This window comes from Pteropus medius, unplaced genomic scaffold (genome assembly GCF_902729225.1).
Source record: "Pteropus medius unplaced genomic scaffold, Ma_sr-lr_union100, whole genome shotgun sequence".
Lineage (NCBI taxonomy): Eukaryota > Metazoa > Chordata > Mammalia > Chiroptera > Pteropodidae > Pteropus > Pteropus medius.
In genome coordinates, this window is record NW_024344378.1 from 59,346,174 (window position 1) to 59,370,090 (window position 23,917).

At 39.5% G+C, this 23,917-nt stretch overlaps 1 protein-coding gene across 1 annotated transcript in view; it reads right to left on the reverse strand.

Moving 5' to 3' along the window:
• VSTM4 (V-set and transmembrane domain containing 4) overlaps positions 1 to 23,917 on the reverse strand; it is a 97,151-nt gene that overhangs the window by 16,378 nt on the left and 56,856 nt on the right. The window contains exons 5-7 of the mRNA XM_039872352.1: positions 19,988 to 20,021; positions 6,080 to 6,186; positions 4,637 to 4,698 (exon numbers count right to left, since the gene is read on the reverse strand). Coding sequence (XP_039728286.1) covers positions 4,637 to 4,698; positions 6,080 to 6,186; positions 19,988 to 20,021 — 203 coding nt within the window. The remainder of the gene's footprint in view (positions 1 to 4,636; positions 4,699 to 6,079; positions 6,187 to 19,987; positions 20,022 to 23,917) is intronic.

Sequence of the window (23,917 nt, forward strand, 5' to 3'; positions counted from 1 at the left end):
GACAGGTCTCCTCTCAATTATCATGGAATATAATAATCCCTCCTGTCCATTCTAGGTGCTCTGATCTTTCAGCAGGTTTACTTCAGACTTTAAACTCAAGAGCATCTCAAACAAGCAGGTCTTGGTCACACATTCCCTACAAGTGAGAATTCTCAGCCTGTGTGGAGTCATGGGAGATCACAGGACAGGGCTACCCCCAGCTGAGATGGAGACAAGCTATTTGGGAGAGGTTTCAGGAATGAAGGAGAGTCACAATTCCCTTTAGAAGCAGATTCTCATGTGTAATTTTCTCTTTGTTCATTTGATAAGAAAAACCCACCATTCTCCTAAGTGGGTTGAACTATCTTACAAAAATGTAGCTAAGTCCCCTCCACAGGTGACCCAAAAGGAGCTGACTGAATTTGATAAGTAATTCAGAACTGCATTTCTCAAACTTCAATGTTCCTCAGATTTATCTGGACTTTTGTTAAACTGCAGATTCGAGTTCAGTAGGTCTAGTGTGGGGCCTGCATCTCTACAACTCCCAGGTGATGCTGGTCTATTGACTACATGTAGAACAGTGAAGACTTAAAGCTCCAGTCTCAGATCTCTGTCTTCAATTGTTCATTCACTCCACACACACTCTGCAAATTCTAGGTGCCCTACTTGGAAAAGTAATGAAGAGGATAGGTCCTCACTGACTTTAAAACTAGTGTTAATGAAAATATAAAACTTATGTGTATCAAAGGACACAATCAAGAGAGGGAAAAGGCCACCTACAAAAATTTGCATATTATATATCTGATAGGAGGTTAATATCCAGAATACATAAAGAAATCCTACAACTCAATAACAAGAAACAACCTGATTAAAAAATGTGGAAAAGACTTGAATAGACATTTCTTCAAAGAAGACATAAAAATGTCTGAAGGGAACATAAAAAGATGCTCAATATCACTGGAGAATATCATCAGGGAAATCCAAATCAAAACTACAATGAGATACTACCTCACACCCACTAAAGTGATTATCAAAAAACAGAAAATAACAAGTGTTGGTGAGGATGTAGAGAGATCCAGATGTGCACTGTTGATAGGAATGGTAAAAATGATACAGCTGGTATGGAATACCGTATTATTTCATTTCCTCAAAAAATTAAATACTAAAAATAGATTTCACTCCAGCAATTTCACTTCTAGGTATATATCGAAAAGAATTGAAAGTAGGGACTCAGAGAGATATTTGTACATCCATACTCACAGCAGCATATTCCCAATATCTACTATGTGGACACGATCCAAGTGTCTATGGATAAATGGATAAGCAAAATATAGTATGTGCATACAATGAAACATTATTCACCTTAAAAAGGAAGGAAATTCTGATACATGTTATAACATGGGTGATCCTTGGCAACATTATGCTAACCAAAATAAGCCAGTCACAAAAAAGACAAACACAATATAATTCCAGTTATATGAAGTACCTAGAGTAGTCAAACTTATAAAGACAGAAGTACAAGGTTGGTTTTCAGGGGTTGGGGGAGGGGAAAGTGAAGAGTTGTTAATGAGTACAGAGTTTTGCAAGATGAAAAAATTCTGGAGATTGTTTGCACAACAATATGAATGTACTTAACACTAATGAACTGTACACTCATAAATAGTTAAGATAGTAAATCTTATGTGTATTTTAGCACAATTAAAAAAAAAAACAGTTCCAACTGTTTGTACTATCTAAAGTGTCTACAGTATATATAGCCTTCGTAGTATCAGAAATGTAGAAGTCATTTGTAAAAAGGAACCACATGGGTCCAGTGGAGGAGAAAGTCAAGTCAGACAGATAAACATGATTTCAATGTGGAATGAGAAGTGCTAAAATACAGGTAAGGCCAGGTGCTGTGGGAGCCCCAAGGAGAGGCCCTGATATCAGATGGATGGGGAGGCAAGTAGGAGGAAAGCTATAAGCTTGGGTACATAGAAAAATAACAGACAGGCTTTGGTCACCAGTAGACATGGGAGTGAAGGAGGAGGCACCTAGATCCTGGATGAGACAGCCATGCCCTGAAGCAAAGATTTCTCAGATGGAGCAGGACTAGGGAAGGTAACGAGCTCAATATGTGCTGGGGTAAATTTTGGGTGCATGTGGGCCCACTGGGGGAGTGCCTCATAAACAATCAGAAGAAACAGTCCAGAATGGACCTGAAGACCTGGGTTGGGTAACACATGGCCTGCAAAGGTGGCTACTGTACCTGTGAGAGTGTTGATTCTCTGAGGCAATGTGGTCAAGAAGAGAACCCCGAAGACAGCTAATATTCTGGAGAGGTGGAGGAGGGGAGCCAGCCTGACCTTCTGGGGAGGGGCAACAGCCAGGAAAGCAGTCAGCTGGGGCGATGTCAGCCAGAGACAAGGGCATCGGTGCATCAAGGAGTAAGAAATAACAGATTAACTGAGAAGTGCCATAAGAGTTGGCGATGGGAAGGTCATTGACATGCAGAAGCATAATTTTAATGTCCGGATGAACCTGGATTCGTGAAGAAATGGGGCTAAAGAGGCAGAAGGTAGTAAGTGAGCCACATCTTGTAGGTGAGTGGCAATCTGTGAGAGGATAGGAGGGTGCAAGGCAGAGCCCATGGGGCCACTGGTAATAGGACCTAGACCTGTGGGGTACTAGAATGGAGCAGGAGACAGATGATAACAGCCCACCCGCCCCATGCAACTCACAGGAAGCCATACTTCATCCTGGATACAAGGAGGAGCCAGGAGAGTATTTTAAGCAGGGAAGTGACATGGTTAGAATTATGTTTTAGAAAAACCCCTAGGCAGTAAGGTGGAAGATGGATTGGAGTGGGAGAGCCAGGATACAAGAGGCCCACCAGGAAGCTTGTAGTTAAGCCCATGATGTTCCTGATTTTTCTGTCTTCAGTCTTTTGCTCATAAGAGATCATCTTCTCCTTAGAGAACAAGGGTGACCCTTCCAACTAATGAGTGTTATACACGAGCGGCTTAATGAGGGAGAGGACAGCGAGCGATCTTCAGTGAAGAGGGTATGGATGCTAACTGAAGCAGAAGGGGTGTATAAAATTTCATTTAGCCTAAAGGACAGCACTCTCTTCTCTTTTAATTAGTTTTAGGATACTGACTACCATCCTCTCCAACTCACATTTCCTGTTGCTATTCTCCTTTCAACAGTTAGGTCTTGCCTCTATGTCACAGAAACTGTTTGTTTTCTCTTCCTCCACTGGGTTTCTAAATCAATAACTGATCTAATACAATAAAAATAAATCAAATGTGCTTCTGGCTTTCTCTGTTTCTTCTGAAACAAGGAAGCAGTGGCAGCTTTTCCTGGAAGTGTGTGAATTAGCTCAGTAGGTACTGGGACCTCTGCTGTGGGGCCGCTTAGCCATAGAGCGAAAATGGGGGTTCCCGGAAGGTTTCAGCTGGCTTTTGAGCCAATGCCCACCCCTACCCTCAATTTAAAAGAAAACTACACATTTTGAGTTTTGTGAAAGTGTTCCCTGGCCCCTAAAGGGATGAAAAACCATTGATATATTAGAATGACTCACTCTCAATGTTTAAAGGTTATTAGACAAACTGATTACATTCTCCATCAGAAAGAGCCTGCATGATCAGTTTGGCCTCATTATCTGATTGGCTAACTTTGAAAGCAGGTTGTTGTACTTGGATGCTTTGTTAAAAAGCGGGGGGTAGTGTTGATACCTTGATTATAAAATATTTAAAATATTTTTTTTGCCTCTTTTTTCCTTTGAGTACTATCATTTTTTTTAAGCCTTCCAACCACTATTAGTCTCTAGAACATATACTTCTTGTTAAACACCATGTTATCTTGGAAACAAGAAAAAATTACCATTTGTTAATGCTTTGAGGGTGAAAATGCAAGGACACAGGCTTATCGTTTTTGTCTGGAGTCTGAAGGGTTCACCAGGAGTTGGTGTGTGCAGCTGAGATGACAAATGGAGCCCATAAAGCACCTAGCAGAGGAGCTGGCACACAGTAGGTATTCAATAAATGGATGTTTTCCCTCCCTGTCAATGAGTTAGTGGAGGCAGCGGTCAGGTTGGTTTCTTGGGGTGAGCATGTGTCAACATCACTCTGGAAAGAGGCACCGTGGAGCTCTGAGGCCTATGACTGCTCTGTTTTAGAGATTGTGGCAGAATGGAACAATTACAGAATTAAATACCTACACCAGTACCAGGTTCCCAAGAAAAGATGACTCCGAGTTATTTTCTAAATTACCCACCAAGGTCTTTGTGAGTCAACAAGTAGCTATTGATTTTATTTTCAGTGACCATCAAGACTTATTGATCTGAGAGATAAATATCGATCAAATTGAGACTGAGGTCAATTCTGGCCTCCTGGGAAAATAAATCTTAATATTAACCAAAACCTACAGATGCTAAATCTGATATTTTTCCTTCTGCACTGCTGGTCAGACAGAGGCCCATTTGAAGTCAGCTCTTTACTTTATTGTGAATTGTTATAGGTATAAACTGGTTTCCAAAATGATTTGTTTCTGGAAAATCTGGGACAAAAGCACCAAGAACTTTCAGCATGTTTTGAGTCAATAAAGGTACCACTTGGACACCCTGAAGAGTTCAAAGGTTGAGAGGACAATAAAAACACAGAATTTAATTACTTACCAGGGCAACTTTCCTTTGTGGTTTCAGCAGCTTCGGTTTATGGAACGTGGCAGCTATGGGAGCTGTGGAAGTATGTCAAGGGTTCAGCTTGCAAGTCATTCTAGGACTCTTAACATCCACACATCATGAACATCACAGACATACTCTGTGAAGACTCATGGACTCCTTCCTCTCCCCATGGAAGAACTTCAATTTCTAATCTAGGTATCAGTGGGGGCGATCCTCCCTTAGTCTTTGGACATGTCATCCTCTCTCCTCATCGAATTAAACAAAAGAACTGTATAAAACACTGCCCTTTACAAAGAAATCAGATGCGCAGGTGAGAAACAGGTGCAATTGGTAAAGGCTGAGGCTAGGACATTCCCTGAGCTTCACACCAACAGCACACTGACACCGCCAGTAGTGACCTTTGACCCTCGAGGCAGCCCTGATTGGTCATCAGGGTGGGTGGAAACGTAGGAAGAAACTAAGACTCTTAAGAGAAGAGGAAATTGAAGCTTCCTCAATGTCATGTAACTAGTATTTAGATGATTTTGGACTTGAACTTGGCCTTGAAAGTCAGACAAACCTCACTTCAAAGCCAAGCCTTACTACTTAGTTCTTTGAGTCTCACTTTCACCTTTTGTAAAGGAGGGTATTATCTACACTGATTGAATGAGACAATATGGCAGCTTATTGCCTGGACCAGGCAGGGGTTCTCTGCCCCGTCACCTCCCCAGATCTACACTTGTTATGTCTCGCAGAACACCATGCCTTCCAGCCCCTCTGCCCACCCAACATATGTGCAGCTTTAGGACCTAGGGAACATCCTGTGAAGCCCTCACTGAGGAAAAAAATGTATCTTGCCTTGTTATTAAATTATTCACTCAGGCAATCCTAGTACTTCAAACTATATTTTAAATTCTTTGAGGTATGAACTTCTCCTAAGTTGACCAAAGTTATTTTAGAAACTATCTATAGATGATCTTAGTTCTCCTAATATGTGTGTAGTTCTCTCTTCCAGTTCTCTCATTTATGGGGCTCTTAAGTCATAACTGGACTCAAAAAATAACCCTTATTTTATCCTCAGAACAAATCCAAAATAAATTATGTATCTGGTTTACATCTTTAGAACAGAGCCTTTTTCCCTTGAATGAGCAAAGAAAATGATGACACACCCTTGCCCCACCCCACTATGTATAGAGTATGTTGATAGTTCAACATGAAATACACTGTGTAATCAGTCGGTGGATGCTGGGCCAATGGCATGACCCCAACCTCAGCCCAGGGACAAAGCTCAGTTATGACTAGAATCTAAGTGGGGTTCTGCAGACTGTGTAATCATTGGATGTCAGGTCCTCCACCTGCCTACTCTCCTTGCCCCAATCCCACATCAAACCCCAGACTCACTTCTGGATCAGTCATGGTATTTTCCTCATGGGTAATTGTAGGCTAGCTTCCTACCTTTGGCAGGAACTGCAGGAGGAATATCAGCCTTCTCCTTCCGCCTCTTCCCCTTCTTGGGCTGCAACGGAGCCAAGCTGGTCATGCTGGTGACAGTCTCCCCCGAGCTGTAGAAGAAAAACATCCTGATGAAGGCAAAGGTAGGTTTGTTCCAGGGAAAAGGAGAGAAAGTAATAGTTTCCAAGTGTTCCCTGTGTACCTGTGTAAGGTAGGGGTTATCTTACAGCTGGACGGGAATTGATTGCTCTTTGCTTATCTCCAGGGATATCTGGAGGTCTGGTAATGACCCTTGGCTGAGATAATAACAATGAGATGAGCCAGTTATTGATTTATAATGTGCTGTTCAAAGTTCAAAAATCCCTGGATACACCCAGGGCCAGCTTGTCTACATTCCTTAGGGATGTACAGATTGATGGTTTACACCTGGTTCCATTGGTTACACAGTCTGGATTGGCTACATCACCAGTACAGTATTAAGATATCACTAGAAACTTAAGCTCCCCTAAAACCAAGATTCCTTGCACATATCTTTGTGGTTCACAACCCCAAAACAGAGCAGCTCCTGTGCAAGTGAGAAAAGACGCTGGGGATCTGCACCCGGAAGTCCTAAGGGTCCCTATGATTGTTTATGGTTTCTCCTCCTGCTGTTTCTTTATCTTCAGTACAGGCTAAGTGAGTTCAACTTCAGGAGTGTTGTTTTCAATTATCTGACCCTGTGTAATCACTGTATTGCTTTCTATGTGTCATCCATGATAACTCAAAGTGATGGGGCTGATAAACCTTATATTACAGGTAAGAAAACCAAGACTCAGAGATGCTAAATTACTTGCTTTAAATGACAATGCCAATAAGCAGCTAATACGAAAGCTGCAAGCCCAGACTCTCCTGATGCGAAATCTGTTATTGACCCTACATGTAGGATAGAAGAGTCTGTATACTTTCTTGAATGGCCATCAGTCTTATTTCAAATGTATCTTATTGGCTCTAGCAACCCAGAGGGAAGCCCCTTTTAGAATCTCTTCTCTTTGGGTATATGTTCCAGCCAAGGAGGTACAATTACCAAGAGAGGTTATCTTTCTGATACATAAAGAATTTGTGAAAATCCATAGGAATATGACAAACTCCCTAATAATCAAAATGAATAAAGGTGGTAAACAGTTTTCACTTAAGAGGAAAGGCTCTTACCTATGAAAACATGCTAAAACTCCCTCATGAAAGGAATCCAAATTAAAACACACTACTCCTCTTTTCTCATCATATCAGAATAGCAATGATCAAATTTAAGGCAAAGTACACTTTTGGCAAGGGTGTGAGGAATCGGGCACTCAGAAGTATGCCTGGTATGAATGTAAACTCTTCCTGATAGAGAAAAACTTGGAAATCAGAATAACTTGGGCTATCAGGATTACAGAAATTTATACCTTTTAACCTGGCAGTTTCACTTCCAGAAATTTATTCTGTGGGTATATATCTTTGCATGTGTATGAAACGTATGTATGAGTCATTACAGTGATGTTGGTAATAGCAAATAGATTGATGTTGGTAATAGCTAATAGACAACCCAACTGTCTATTAGCAGGGGACCGGTTAAGGAAGTTCTAGTGAATCCACACATGGGGTTCTCTGCAGTTGTAAAGAGGAATGAAGAATTTCTTTGTACTGATAAGATTGTTAAGTGAAAAAGTTATGTGTTAGACAATGTGTAAAATATGCTACTTTTTGCATAAAAATAGGGCGAAATAAGAGTGTGTGTGTGTATATATATATATACATATATATATATTAATGTTTCTATATACATACATAAAAAATCTCTAGAAGTATTCATAGGAATTTTAAAATAATGGTTTCTTAGAATGGAGTGCTGATGGACTAAACAGATGGGAGACTGTATAGGAAAAATTATCATTATGTGTGTGTGTATAATTAAGTAATATTTAATTTTTAAATGCTAATTATTAAACCATATGATTGTATAATCTTTGAAAAACAGTAAATTAAACACAAATAAATATCAACACATATTTAATAAAAGAAAATTGGCTATTCTAATATAATCCTAGAATTTTAAAAGTAAATAAAGACTGAATCACACACATTGTGGGAAAAAGTCCAAGAATACAGTTTGCACTGAGATTCCCTAAAGATGGCTTATTTTTATTGGGAACAGAAAGTTTAACTGGCTATTGCTTTAGAGTACAAGAAGAATGATGTAAATTTACAAATAGCCAAAAAGAATGTGTCTACAAAACTCTGATTGCTAAGAGAAAAAAGGGATTAGAAACTCAGAATTGCTCAAATATACAACCGCATGTATAGCTTCATTTCAAAGTTTTTAAAACTCTTAAAATGTTTTTTCTTCCAATATAAATCATAAATTAATGCATGTCCTGTTTTAAAATGATAATTACAGGCATGGAGACAGAAGAAAATAAATATAACTGAAACATAACCTTTGTAAATACATAACACAAATCTTCATTCCTAGTCTTTTTCTTGTACTTTTTAAAAATAAACATTATTTTTAGAGGTTTAGGTTCATCGCAAAATGAGATTTCCCATATACCCCTGCCCTCCACACCACATGCATAGCCTCCCATATTAACAATGTCCCTCACCAGAGTGGTATATTTGTTATAATTGATAAAACTACATCGATATATCATTATTACCCAAAGTCCACAATTTATCTTAGAGTTCACTCTTGGTGTTGAATATTCTATGGGTTTATACAAGTACATAATGTATCCACTGTTGTAGTATCAAACAGAATAGTTTTGCTGCCATAAAAATCCTCTGTGCTCTACCAATTTATCCCTCCCACCCCTCAATCCCTGTCGATCACTGATCTATTTATTTTCTCCATAGTTTTACCTTTTCCAGTGTGTTATATAGTTAGAATCATACAGTATGTAGCCTTTTCAGATTGGCTTATTTCACTTAGTAACACACATTTAAATTTCCCCCATGTTTTTTCATAGCTTGATAGTTCATTTCTTTTTAGTGCTGAATAATAGTTCTCTGTCTGGGTGTGCCAGGGTTTATTTACTCATTCACCTACTGAAGGATGTCTTAATTGCCACGTTTTGGCAATTAAGAATACAGCTGCCATAAACATCCACATGCGTGTTTATGGGTAGACATGTTTTCAACTCTTCTGTTTTTATACATCATTTTTTTTAACCATGTTGTATTTCAATTTCACACTCTGCTTTTTATTTAATCTACATCTTCCTTACTGTTACATTTTCATACTATTCCAGTGAGAAGATATGCTACAGTTTACTTAGCCATTCTCTAACTTCTATACATCTAATTTGTTTCCCAGTTTGATGTATAAATACATTGCTATAAATATATTTGTGCGTAATGGTTTTCCATTCCTAGACTTTTGTTTTTAGGTTGAATTCTTAGAGCTAGAATTACTAGTTGACAGACCATTTCAAGGCTATTTAATACCCACTGTCAAAATGATTCATGACAAGTTAGTATTACTTTATAGCCACTCACTGGGCAAATGAAGGTATTTATGTTTTCACCCTCTTTAACATCAGGTTTATCAGCTTAAAAAATTACTTATTTAATGAAGATAATTGTGATCCTCTTTTACTTGCAATTCTCTGATTGCTAGTGAGGATGAACATTTCCTGTGTTTGTCTAATTGTGTCTCCTTGTTTATGAATGATGTATGGGCATCTTTTGCTCTTATTTACTAGGATCTTGAGTTTTTCTTACAGACTTACATGCATGCACCTTTCACATCAGTTTAACGTGTTTATTTCAAACACTTCCCCCAATTCCCTTTGAATTTTAGCTTTTTGTTAAATACATGGTAATTTTGTTTTCCTTTGCTAAAACCATTTAATATTTTCTTTCTGTCTATCTATCACCTCTGAGGTTAGATCTTCCTCACCAGCTGCACTTTACTCTGAAGAATCAAATAATATTTCCCCTTCCTGTTCATTTTTCTTAGATATAATTCTTTAGCTCTTTAATATAAAATTTTTGGGATATCAGTGATATGAACTTAGGCATTTATGCCCAGGGCTTTTAGTAAACTGAAAAAGATCTGCTTTGTCATCACCATTTTCCTTCAAAACAGTAAAACTGCACTAAATTAAAATTAGTTTTAAGTCATACTTCAACAATGGAAATTATTACAATGAGTTATCACAATGACATATAATAGACAATTTTTCCCTCAGAATTTTATGTCTCCCATTAAGTCAGCAGGGCTGGTAGGAATTTCTGACTAAGAAAGCCCATTTTATGACTCACTTACAAGAAAGTTATTCTACATTTTAGTTGGAACAAGACTGTATTTTGTCTTCGACACAAGGGAGTGTTGCTGGAGCCAGTCAAACCAAGGGAAATAGGAAATAGGCTGGGAGTTCTGTCTAAATTAGAGAGCTGTGTGATGAAGGAAGTGCTATTTGTGGGGAACAGGGCTGTCTTTCTGGCTCCACAAGGGTGGGGCGCACATGTGAAACCTGTGTTGTGACATGTATGAGGTTCCGGCCTGGCTGCCTCTTATAGGAGACTTCATCTCACACAGGCTGGGCACCTCTGTTTCATGGAACGTGGTGGCCAAATTTAGAGAATGGGCACTGGACCAAGGATAGAAGGTCTGCACTAAAGCTGGTTCTACTCTGAATAGAGAAATGATCCTGGGCAAGTCACTCACTTTCCCAAGCCTAATCCCACAATCTATAAAATGATATATAATCTTGCCATCTATCTCTCAGGGTTATTATGAGGGTCAGATGAGACAGTGTAGCCTGATTTAGACGGGGTATGAAATGGCTAAATAGCACTGACCTTAACATCCCCTATTTGGGTGCAGTGCAGTACATTTCTACTCAGGGAGAACAATGTTGCCACTTGGGTATCTCATGTTCCATGTCTTGGCCCTGAGGGGAGGTCTGCAAGTTTCAACTTAAACCTTGGTGAGATAGTTTTTCTGCTCAAGATAGTATATTATACCCTCCCACTGACACAGATACAGCAGTGCTGTACAAGTACCAGCACAGGAAGAGCAGGCATGGAAGGAGAGACCCTGAGCAGTAGATGGCTGGTCTCAAACACCAGGTAAAGCGGGCACCCTGGGTTTTGCCAGGTGTTGAACAAATTGTAAGCAACTACATTTTGCTGAAGCTAATGTTGATAACAGCTATGTTTGTCTCTGTCCAATGCAAGATATTGTGAAAGTGCTGATGTCCATAATATCTGACCCTCCCATATGGGAAAATGACACCTCAGAGAGTTCTGGTAAGGACATGGGATCTGATGCAGGTCGGCCTGCCTCCTTGGCCATGAAGCAAGGACTCCAGGCCCAGACCAGACAATAGAGAATAAGAAAACTAGGACAGGAAGAAGGTAAATTAAGCCAGATCCACAAAGCCTCCTCCAGACTTACACCAGCTCCAGAAGGCAATATCAGCACTCCACTGCATTTTAAGCTGGTACTAAATTTAGGGTGGGGAGTTCCTAGGACTGTTACAGCTGCCCTGGTGGGAAGAGGATGAGCCAACCTGAGTGCTGGAGAGTAGAAAAAATAAATAAAACAACATAAACTGAGCTGATCTTACCAAAGAATATAATTATAACTAAGAATCATAGACCCAACCACACCTTGTTTTCATAACTGAAAGTGAGATTAAAACACTCTCGCACTGAACCACAGCACCTGGGGCATGAGGGATTGCCCCATCATCAAAGGGCCATCCCAACATTGCTCTCCCCAGGATATACTGAAGCTGCTGCTACTGTTCATACCGAGGGGCTCTCATATATCCAAGCATTGTCCCACAGACACCAAATGCTTCCTTTGGTCTAAGGCAATCTTTTTGCCTCCACATACGAAGTATGAATCAAAATGCTTCCTTGAGGGCTGTTTGATCTTCTATTCTGTTGAATGAGTAGATGTTCCTCCTCCCTGGGTGCAGAGCTGTCACGTGCTACAAAGGGATCTGATGTGGTTTGTCAGAACAAAGATCCCAGCCAAGAAAGCCCATTATGGTGCAGCTTAGGAAGGTGTGTGGTTCAGTCCTGCTGGCATCCTTCCAGTCCTGCTTCCTTGAGCTGTCTCTGCCTGAGCCCTTCTGGCTCCACACTGGCTTTCAAAGTTGTTGCTTCAGTTGATCTCTTTTCCCTCCAGAAATGTCTACATGCTTCCTTTCCTCCTGCCTGCATGTCCCAGTTCTGATAATGAGAATGCCTGACACAGATCTCTGAGGGAGTTAGTTCCTTTCTAAGCAGCTCTATGCTCCCTTTTCCAAGGCTGCATGCAGCACATTCATCACCCCATAACCCTGCTCCTGGCAACGTCAAGTGTAGAACCCAGGGGTACACCAGCAGACCCCAAAGGGTCAAGATGCATTATTTTCTGCTGCTTCTGTCCTCCGACCATTTGGCATGCACATTCTGAACAGGATCAGCATAAACGCTGCTCCTTTGTGAGGTATTTGCCGAGATGTCTCTCTGTCTACACCTCCCATGGCCTTTCATCATAAATGGTTTACATCCCCCGGAGGTTCTACAGGGGCCTCATTGTTAGAGGTCTTTCTTTATAGTCCTTGCCAGCTTTGTGAAGCTAGCACTTTTGTTTGTGAACTTAAAATCTCTGAATGCTAACTGGTAAGATGGGGAGGTTCTTCATTAATATTTAGTGGTTCCATGCAAAGTCATGGGTCATAATAATGGCAGGGAAAGGTCATTGAGATTACCTGCTCAGAATATACTCCCCACCTCCAGGGTTGAGGCCACATGTTTCAGTGAGTCTGAACCCACCCCTCTGCTCAGCATAATCTTATCCTCTGGCCATAATAGTGAAGTGCAATTGTGTTTGCTAGTTAGGAAAGGAGACAACTCCTTCATGAGGTCAGGGGTAAATGTACCTGTTGCCACACTTTCCTTCCTGAGGAGAGCTAGCCTAGCCTGAGGACGCATCAACACTGGGAAGCAGGACTGCCAAGAAAAGACCTAGAAATGGAAGCCACTGCCCCGAGGTCCACCCACAACAGCATCCCCAGTTAGGTGAGCCAGCCAAGTCCCTTCCTTGATAAGATCATCTGAGCTGGCTTTTCTGTCTCCTGGAATCAAAAGATTTGTAAATAGTACAGGGGACTAGCTATTTCTCTAATAGTTGGCAGTTTTATGCATGTTTTTCATCTGGGGAGAGTAATTTGTGCCTTGCAGGGTTTCTAGGAGGATTAGAAATAAATCCCATAAAGTGTTCAGCATTGGAGGTTCATGGGCACACAGTAGGTAATTGTGAGGAATTCCCTCAGCTGGTGTTACCTGACTGAATCCCCACAATGACCCTGAGCGAGGGACAAAGGCAAGTTTGTGTCTGGCTAGAGAAGCTGAGTGATTGGCTCAAGGTCACCAAGCTGCCTGGTGGCACAGTGGGAACTGATGCCAAATCTAGGTGGACTGTTCTCTACATTATACCAGGAATAACAACCAGACTCACCTCACAGGTCCATCCTCCCCTGTTCCTCCTGGGGGCTGTGGAAGAAGGGCAGTGGTTGGGGTGGAGACAAGATAGATCTGCTCATGGGGTTGTTGCGAGGAGTGAAGAACTGTGCTCAAAACGGAATTTAATAAAAGTGCAGCTTGGTTATTGTCATTAATGTGATTGCCATCCCTTGGCATCTGGCCCTATCCCGTCTCCAGCCTCTCTTCATTGCTGCTCTGCCCTAAATCTCCAGGGCTCCTTACTCCCATGAACCAAGTTCCTACAGCCCCCAGGCCTCTTTTACCCAGTGTGCTACTCTCTCCTTATTTCTGCGCCTGCCCTCCCAAACCCTCTTCTCCTGGAACACTTTAACTTATCCTTCATGACTTGGCCCACATTTCACTTCCAGTAAGCTCTCCCTACCCACAGACCCCTGAGATGAGGTTAGGAGTGGCTCCTCTGGGTGCCCATGACAGCTCTGTGGGCATCCCAGGGGTGCTGCCACAGTTTTGCTTCTCTGGGTCTCCCATTCAACACAGATGTCAAGGGGCTGTGTGTTATTTCATCCTTGCTCTACAGGTCCTTACAAGCTATCCTATACAGAAGACTCACTGATAAGTATTGACTGAATAATAATAGAACTATTTTCATAGAGCTCACCATATACCAAGTACTGTTGGAAGCACTTTATACAAACTAACTTATTTAATCCTTCCAACGATGCTATGTGCTAGGGCTATTATTGTCCCAGTTTATCGGAGAGGTTGAAAAACTACTCAAAGGCACACAGCAATCAGTAGCAGAGCCTAGATTTGAACTGAGGCAGCTGGCCTCAGAGATTTTAACTATCATAGCAGATTGCCTTTCACAGAGGAATGAAAGTTTTGTTACATATCTAAGCACATATCTTTAGGTTCTCTTTGAAATCGAATCTCTGCTCTCATTCTAAGATCCTGAACAAATTACGGTTTAAGTAAATCCCATGCTATGATTGTCAGGATATGTTTAAAAATCTCTGATTGTTAAGAAAAGACTGAAAAATGTTGTGAAATGAGCTCACAAACCACAGTAAAGCTGTGCCTGTAATTTATCCAACACACAAAGAGCCTGTGCCTGATGTTTATCTTTGAGAAAGTGTATGCACCAGAAAACATGAAGAAAGTTTGGATAACTTCAGTTGTAAGTCTTATTAGCACAGGTAACATAATGTTAAGTTTAATTTCTCCCATTTGCAAATACTTTATCTTAAACCCATAAGAAGAAGTCAAACAAAGGGCCAGGAAACAAGCTAGCTGGGAATTGCCTTTTCTATGCTCCTGTTCATCCTCTCAACAACTTTATTGAACCTGACCTACAAGAAGGCATCTGAATCCACTAAAGAGGTGTGTTGCGGTGTGGGAACATATCATGATTCTATGCAAGTGGTGGCATTTCATTTTAAATCTGATTTTATGGGAACTTTTGGAGGAATTTCATACAGTTGAGTTGCTCTCAAAGCTGTTTTCCCTGGGGAGGGCACATTTCAAATCTTACTGAATCCTGAGATACCTGCTTGGGCCTGGGTCTCTGATCCAGGAAGAACTTTGTGGGGGAGGAAAAACAAAGTCTCCTAACCCTAAAGATCAGGGCCACCCTTCCCAGGAGATGGCAACTTCTAACTTCAGGGATAATGCAAACTTGAGATAAGACTTACATTCTTTCATTTGATCTTCTTTCAAAAAGTCATTGAATTCCCTAGAGTTTCCAGGTTCTGTCCCAGCCACTTAGCAAAGCCCCTCTCTTGGTCACCACAGGTTCAGTGCCAGCACATGGCCTCTTCCTGAGGGTCCTGCTCCCGCCTGAGAGTTCCCGTTCCTGGCACCATGCCTTGGTCTTGTGCTCTCTGTCCATTCTCCCTTGGGAGGAAGTGGTCAGAGGACAGAGAAGGACATTTGTCTTGGTCACAGATTGAGGCTCCAAGGGCCCAGACAACCACTGCCATAGCACAGATGATAAAGCTGGGATCCGAGAGTCCTTTGGCAGGACAGGGGTGGGAGGAACTGCATATGAAACAGAGCACACAAACTAAAGCTGATTTAAAGGCAAGGATTGACCTGTTCACTAGCAAGTGACCATGGAAGGGAATCTGGGCTACACCTAGTCAAATTGACATGAGGTTCTAATCAGGAAGATGAATGCAAGTCTGCAGAGAGCCCACTACCAGCTTTGTGGGAATGGGCCTGGCCCCTGCAAGGTTCTGGGGTGCAGTAGAATAAAGGTGGGCTTTCCAGAGGCAGATCTGTGGGCTGACCAACAGAAGACATGCCCACAGAGAGAGGTCAGCTTGGGCACCTAACCAATCTGACAGCACCAGTTGTTAGAAAGCAGAGCATTTCAACAGGACTGTGTGGTCATCCCTGACCTCTGGTTGGAATCCTGGGATGGAGGGAGACCAAATTCCAATGCCTGCCAGGCTGGGGTGACATCCTTTTCTGTACTTCCAGCCTTGGTCAACACCAGCTCAGAATAGGGGCAACCAAAGGGGAAAGCCTGTAAGTGAAAGGAAGCAGATCTGAAGGGCTGGCACTGCATGCTAATGATGAAAGGCTAGGTACTAGATTACAGCAAGCAAATCGTGAAAAACATTACAGGCTGGCCCTCCACAGCTTTGACCACCTAGCCATAACCTGCCTCCACATCTGAAATGCTAGTCCTTGAGACCTTATGGGGACATATGTTCTAAAATGGAGACAAGTAGCTTTATTCCGTCATCATTTACTCACCATAAAATTGACTGATCATCATGTACAATTCAATAATTTTAATAGATTTATAAAGCTGTGCAAACCATCACTGTGATACAGTTTTGGAACATTCTGTCAACCCTAAAAGTTCTCTTTGCCCATTTATAGTTAATCTCTACTCCCATCTTTAGATCTAAGCAACTATGAATCTACTGCCTGTTTCTATAAATTTACCTTTTCTGGATATTTCAAACAAATGGAATCATACAATATGTAATATTTTGCATCTAAATTCTTTCACTTAGTTTAAAGTTTTTGAGGTTCATCCATGTTGTAGCATATATCAGCGGTTTGTTCCTTTTTTATTATCAAATAACATTTCATTGAATGAATATACTAAGTTTTATTTATCCATTCACCAGTCGATGAATATATTTAGGTTATTTCCAGCTTCTAGTTATGATGGATAAAGCAGCTATGAACAACTGCATGTATGTCTCTGTGTGGATATATGCTTTCTCTTGGGTAGAATCCTACAGGTGCAACTGCTGGGTAATAAGGTAATTTATGTATAATGTTTTAAGAAACCACTAAGCTTTTCTCCAAAGTAGCTATACCACTTAACATTTCTGCCAGCAATCTACAGGATCCCAGTTTCTCCACTTTTTCACTAACACTTGACATTACCTGTCTCTTCTGTGATAACCATTGTAGTGGGTGTAACATGTAGTGTGTAGGGTATGTAGTAGCATCACATTGTGGTTTTATTTGCACTTCTCTAATGACTAATGATACTGAACATATTTTCATGAACTTGTTAGTCATTTGTACGTATTCTTTAGAGAAATATCCACTTAAATCTTTTTGCCCATTTTTAATTGTATTTGTCATCATTGAGTTGTGAGAGTTCTTTATTTCATCATGGCAGCATTTGTTGAAAAGACTATGCTTTCTCAATTTTCTAAAAATAGTTTGTGCAGGATTGGCATTATATTTTTCTTTAATACTTGATATACCTCACCAGTAAAGTACTCATGGGCCTGGGCTTTTCATGGTTGGAAAGTTTTAGCTAACAATTCAGTTTTGTGACTTGCTATAGGTTTATTCAAATTATAACTTTTTATATTAGTTTTGGTAATTTGTTTCTTTCTAGGAATTTTTACATTTCATTTATGTTGTCTAATTTCTTAGAATAAGCTTTTTCATAATATTTCTTTTCAATCCTTTTAATTTCTGTAGGTTCTGATTCCTTTTTCCCTTCCTAATTTTGATAGTGCTTTTTCTCTCTTGTTATTTACCTCGACAGTCTAACTTAAGGTTTCTAAATTCTGTTAATCTTTTCAAAGAAGAAACTTTTGGTTTCATTACATTTCTGTGTGTGTGCACACGCATGTCATTGCATTCTGTTCTAATCTTTATTATCTCCTTTATTCTGCTTACTTTGAATTCCACTTTCTTTTTCTAGTCTTTTTTTCTAGTTTCTTGTGGTGAAAGTTAAGGTTCTTGATTTGAGACTTTTCTTCTTATCTAATATAGGCATTTAAAGCCATTTTTTTTTCCTATAAGCACTGCTTTAGCTGCATCCTGTAAGTTTTGGTATGTTGAGTTTTTATTTTTATTTAATTCAAAATATTTTCTAATTTCTCTTGTGATTTCTTATTTGGCCCAGTATTATTTAGAGGCATGTTGTTTTAAATTTCAAAATGTCTGGGAATTTCTCAGATTTCTTTGTCATTAATTTCAATTTAATTCTATTGTTGTCAGAGAACAGATTTTGTATAATTTCTTACATACATAATATTCTTAAGTTTATATAAATTTGTTTAGTGACCTAGCATATGGTTTATCCTAGAGACTGTTCCAAGTACACTTGAAAAGAATGTATCATGCAGTCATTGTGTGGAGAACTCTTATGTGTTTGGTAAAATTGCTTAATCTTCTGTGCCCTTATTGTTTTCCTGTCTAGGTATTCTATCAATTATTGAGAATGGAGCATTGAAATCAGCAATTATTCTAGAATTATCTATTTATTCTTTCAATTTTCTGTTTTTGCTTCATGTATCTGAGGCTCTGTTGTTAGGAACATATACATTTATAATTGTTATATCTACCTGATGTGTTGACTCTTTAAATTATGAAATTCTTTTTTATCTGAAAGTTACCACCTCTCTTATTATTATTGTTTGCATGGTACATCTTCCTCCATCCTTTGGGCACTCTCCATTTACTGCACATGTATGTTGCCCCAGCCAGAAATACACTTGTCCCAATCACAACCATGCAACACATGAGCGCAATTAACTACAACTCATGGAAACAATGAGCACCCCAGGAAAACAAGGCAAGCAAGGCCAGGGGTGATGGCAGAGAAGCAGGAAGGCTGAGAGAGAAGGGGACTGGCCCTCTGGTCCCTTGGCTTCTGGGAATGGGCTCTGTGTATCTCAGGATCTCACGGGAGATCGCATCAAAGGCGGGGACAGCTACTTTGATATCCTCTTTCAGACAGATCTTACAGAGGAGAGAGAGAGCATTACAACATGCACATGTGATTTGCATAGTCTACTGGTACCAACATTCTGTCACTTTGAAGTATAGAAACCTCAATTTATTTAGTTCACTTTATCTTTCTAACTTTTAAATATAAAACTCTTCTTGAGTATCAGATGGTTTTATCGTTTTTGTTTTAATCATAAAATACTATTTTTAAAACTCATGAGGAAAAAATAGTCTACTCATATACATATTTTTATGCTCTTTCTAGTATTCCTTCTTCCTTCCTAATGCACCAAGATTTTATCTTCTATTTTGAGAATTTCTTTCAGCTATTGTTTTAAAGTAGTAATAATAGTGACAATTGTTTTTAGTTTCCCTTCATCTGAGAATGTCTTTATTTCTCCTTTTTCCTAAAAGATAGTTTTTCTGTGTATAGAATTTGTGCTTGACAGTTCTTTTCTCTTAGTATTTGAAAAAAGTTGTGCCTTTTCTTTCTGCTCTCCATGGATTCAGATGAAAAAGGCACTGTCATTCAAATTTGTGTTCCCCTATAGGTAATGCATTGTTTTTCTCTGGCTGCTTTTAAGATTTTTTCTTTGTCTTTGGTTTTCATAATTTTCTTTTCACTAACTTTCAGAGTCCTCCTTTGGTTGTCTTTTATATTAGTTTTGGGGTTAATAGTTGTGCTTAGCATGGAAGAGCAGGGAGAATTTGACCTGTGCCATATTGTCTAAATTGAAAGTCTAACATTTTTAATCACTATGAGTTTGTAATATCTACTATAACTATTATGTTACCTGTGAAGTGTGTCCCATCATTTAAAAAGTTTAGTATCTTAGCACTTATATTAGTAATGGCTATATTCTGCAGAATGGGCAGGTATTGTTGGAAGGTTAAGAGTGCTTGTGGTCAGAAGGCATCAAAGTGGTTCAGTTCAGCTGCCAACCCCTTTCTAACTGACGGAACAGTACTCCAGTAGCAGGCGCCTAGCCTCCTCAAGCATGCATGTTGCACCAGCAATAACCACATGTTTATGGGATGTTCTGGGAGTAACAGCTAGAGCATGGAGCCTAGAAACATGCAAATGAATGCAGAACACATTTTAAGGCTAATTTGTGAACTAATATGCAAATCTTCAGGTAAAGATACAAATTTAACCAATTTATTGGTAATATAAAAAGAAAGCAAAATAGCAAAGAGTTTTATTTGAAAAAAGAAAGAAAATATTCCTACCTGTTCTGAGGGCATTTCACCAAATAATGTCTCGCTGTGAAAGGAAAAAGAAATAGAAGATGATAAATAAATGCTACTTTAGATATATATGCTCCAGGGATTATGAGGATATGTAGATGCCCAGGTGTTGCCCAGATGTTGGCACAAGCTACCTCTCATTTTTCATACCTCTCAGAGCTTTCATAGTTCTCTTTGGATGAATACAGCAGAGCCAGAACATGGATACCACAGTGACTTGATATTGTTCCACACCTGGATCAAGCCAGCCATGAAGCCATACAGCCCACATTTCCTGGTTACATAGCTCAAAACATCAAATTTTTTGCCAGGTTGAGTTGGGTTCTAAACTGAAGGGTCCTGGAGTAACAGGGTCACCCAACTTCTGGGGTCTGCCTTAGTGATGAGAAAGCCTTTGAGACCACCAGTCTCCACTTAGATGCTCTTCTCTATAAAATGGGTTTTCATTCTCTGATCTACATTCTTCTAGGACTAAGAGGATGCTCTTGGAAAAATATTCTTAAAGAAAGATACCCTCCACAGTAGGTCTCCTTGAGAAAAACAAGAGTCTAGATGTAGAGGAAAAATAAGAATATCTAAGTAGTTATCCTACCAAGTGTCCAATCTAAACTCACAGTTGAGTTCACCTCAAACAGAAGTAAAGCTGAAGCAGCCACAAGGCCCTAGGTTTTTGTGGTATATTGTTACATCAATGGCCCCAATGATCGTATCTACTTATATCCATCCACACCCATGTGTAACCCCCTCCCACACTGACTCTGGATTGGCCACGTGGCATGCTTTGGCCAATGAAACATTAGCCAATGTGTCATAGGCAGAGGCATAAAAGGCCCCTATGCTCGAAAGTTTGTTATCTCCCTTTCCCCCCTCCTTCTCTCTCCCATCCCTCCCTACCCTGCCTCCTGCCAGGGAATTCTTCTGCTACCATGTGAAGAAGCCTGGCTAGCCTACTAGAAGATGAGACCACATGGGATAGATGCAAGTCATCCTAGCTGAGGCCCCAAAGCAGCCAGGCCCCAGCTGATCTACCATTGGACTATAGCTGCATGAGTGACTCCAGCTGAGACCAGAACTATTCAGCTGAGCTCAACCCAAATTGCTGACCTGCAGAATTATGAGAAAATAAAATTTTGTTGTTTTAAGTTACACATCTGGAGTGATCTGTTAGGCAGGTGACCAATGCAAGGTCCAGACTAGGATGACAGAATCTCAACTTTAGAGGGGGCTTTTTAGGTTTATCTGGGCCAGCCCCCTATTAGTATCTAACCTCTCTCTGTATTCCATTTACGGAGCAACTACTATGTGCTGGGTAATTTATAGATGCAACAAAAATAAAGCCATAATTAGTATTTATTGAACATGTCATATGTTCCTGGCAATATTCTAAGCTTATTATCCAGATCGGTGGTCTTCATATGAGGTTTGCATACCCTGGGCACTCTTAGAAAGGATGGTTTTACGGAAATCTATTTCTAGATCTTTAGCCTTCATGGTATTCTTGCCTAATAATTCATTCTCCTGGAACACATCTGAAGTCAGGCTATATTCCTTTCCTCCCTCCTGTCATATCATCCTTTCTACTTCAGAAAACCCAGGAACACCTGTCACCCACCCTGATTTATACTATAGAGGTCCAGCCTGGGGCCCAAAACCAGTGGGCACCAAACAAAAGATGATTTGAAATATTGGTGCCACTGCTGAGAAAGCAAATGACTAATGACTGGGCCACTAACTTCACTAAAGGGAGGTTTCAAATATTTTGCTTTTGACAAGGATTTAATAATGACCTAATCCATTGTCAGCTGGCAGAGTATTATAAATCATTTTTGATGAAATTGAAAACAACAACAACAAAAACAATAGAAAAAATAAATGCAACAAAGAGCTGGTTCTTTGAGAAGGTTAAAAAAATTGACAACCCCCTGGCTAGACTCACTAAAGAAAAAAGAGAAAGGACACAAATAAAATCAGGGATGAAAAAGGGGGAAAAACGACAGACACCACAGAAATACAAAGCATCATACAAGAATACTATGAAAAAGTATACAACACCAAATTTAATAACCTAGAAGAAATAGATAAGTACTTAGATAAATACAACCTTCCTAGACTGAATCAAGAAGAACTGGAAAATCTAAATAGATCGATCAGCAGTATGGAATGGAAACAATCATCAAAAACCTATCAAAAAGGAAAAGTCCAGGACCAGATGGTTTCACCAGTGAATTCTACCAAACATTCAAAGAAGATTTAATGCCTAGTCTCCTCAAACTCTTCCAAAAAATTGAAGGGGAGGCAATACTTCCCAACACATTTTATGAGGCCAATATTACTCTGATAGCAAAACCTGGTAAAGATAACACACACACACACAAAACTACAGACCAATATCTCTCATGAACACAGATGCAAAAATCCTAAAGAAGATACTAGCAAACTGAATACAGCAACATGATTCTCTATATAGAAAACCCTAAAGACTCCACAAGAACACTACTAGAAACAATAAGCAAATATAGTAAAGTTTCTGGATACAAAATCAATGTTCAAAAATCTATAGCATTCCTATACTCTAATAATGAAGTGTCAAAAAAAGAAGTAGAAAAAATAATTCCTTTTGCAATTGCACCAAAAAAGAATAAAATACCTAGGAATAAATTTAATGAAACATGTGAAGGACCTATATAATGAAAACTATAAGACCTTATTAAAAGAAATCGAAGAATATACAAAGAAATGGAAAGATAGTTCATGTTCTTGGATTGGAAGAATCAACATACTTAAAATGACCATATTACTTAAAGCATTATACAGATTTAATGCAATTCCCATCAAAATTTCATTGGCATTTTTTAAAGAAATAGAGCAAAAAAATCATCAAATTTGTATAGAAGCACAAAAGACCCCCAACTGCCAAAGCTATTCTGAGAAAAAAGAATGAGGCTGGAGCATCACTCTGCCCCACCTCAAATTATATTACAAAGTGACAGTAATCAAAACGACATGGAATATGCAGAAAAACAGACACAAGGACCAGTGGAACAGAATCAAGAATCCAGAAGTAAACCCATATTTATATGGTGAAATAATTTTTGACAAAAAAGCCAAAACCATACAGTGGAGAAAGGAAAGCCTCTTCAATAAATGGTGCTGGGAAAACTGGAAGACCACCTGCAAAAGAATGAAACTAGATTGTTGTTTATCACCACACACCAAAATTAACTCAAAATGGATTAAGGACCTGAATATAAGACCTGAAATAATAAAATGCATAGAAGAAAACATAGACACGAAACTCAAGGACCTTGGACTTAAAGAGGATTTTATGAATTTAACCTCAAAGGCAAAGGAAGCGAAAACAAAAATAAATGAATGAGACTACATCAAACTAAAAAGTTTCTGCTCAGCAAAAGAAACTGTCAACAAGGTAAAGGGACAACCATCTAAATGGGAAAATATATTTGCAAGCAATGCCTCCGATAAGGGCCTAATATCCAAAATATACAAAGAACTCATATAACTCAATAACAAAAAAACAAGTGGCACCAATATAATCCAAAAATAGGCAAAGGACCTGAACAGACTCTTCTTCCTAGAGGACATACAAATGGCCAACAAATATATGAAAAGATGCTCAACATGCTAGCTATTAGGGAGATGCAAATCAAAACCATAATGAGATACCATCTCACATCTATTAGAATAGCTATAATCAACAGGACAAGTAATAACAAGTGTTAGAGAGGATGCAGAGAAAAAGCAACCCTCATACACTGCTGATGGGACTGAAAATTGGTACAGCCACTATGGAAAACAGAATGGAGGTTCCTCAAAAAAACTAAGGATTGATCTACTATACGATCCAGCAATCCCTCTATTTAACTCCAAAGACTTGAAAACCCTAATTCGAAA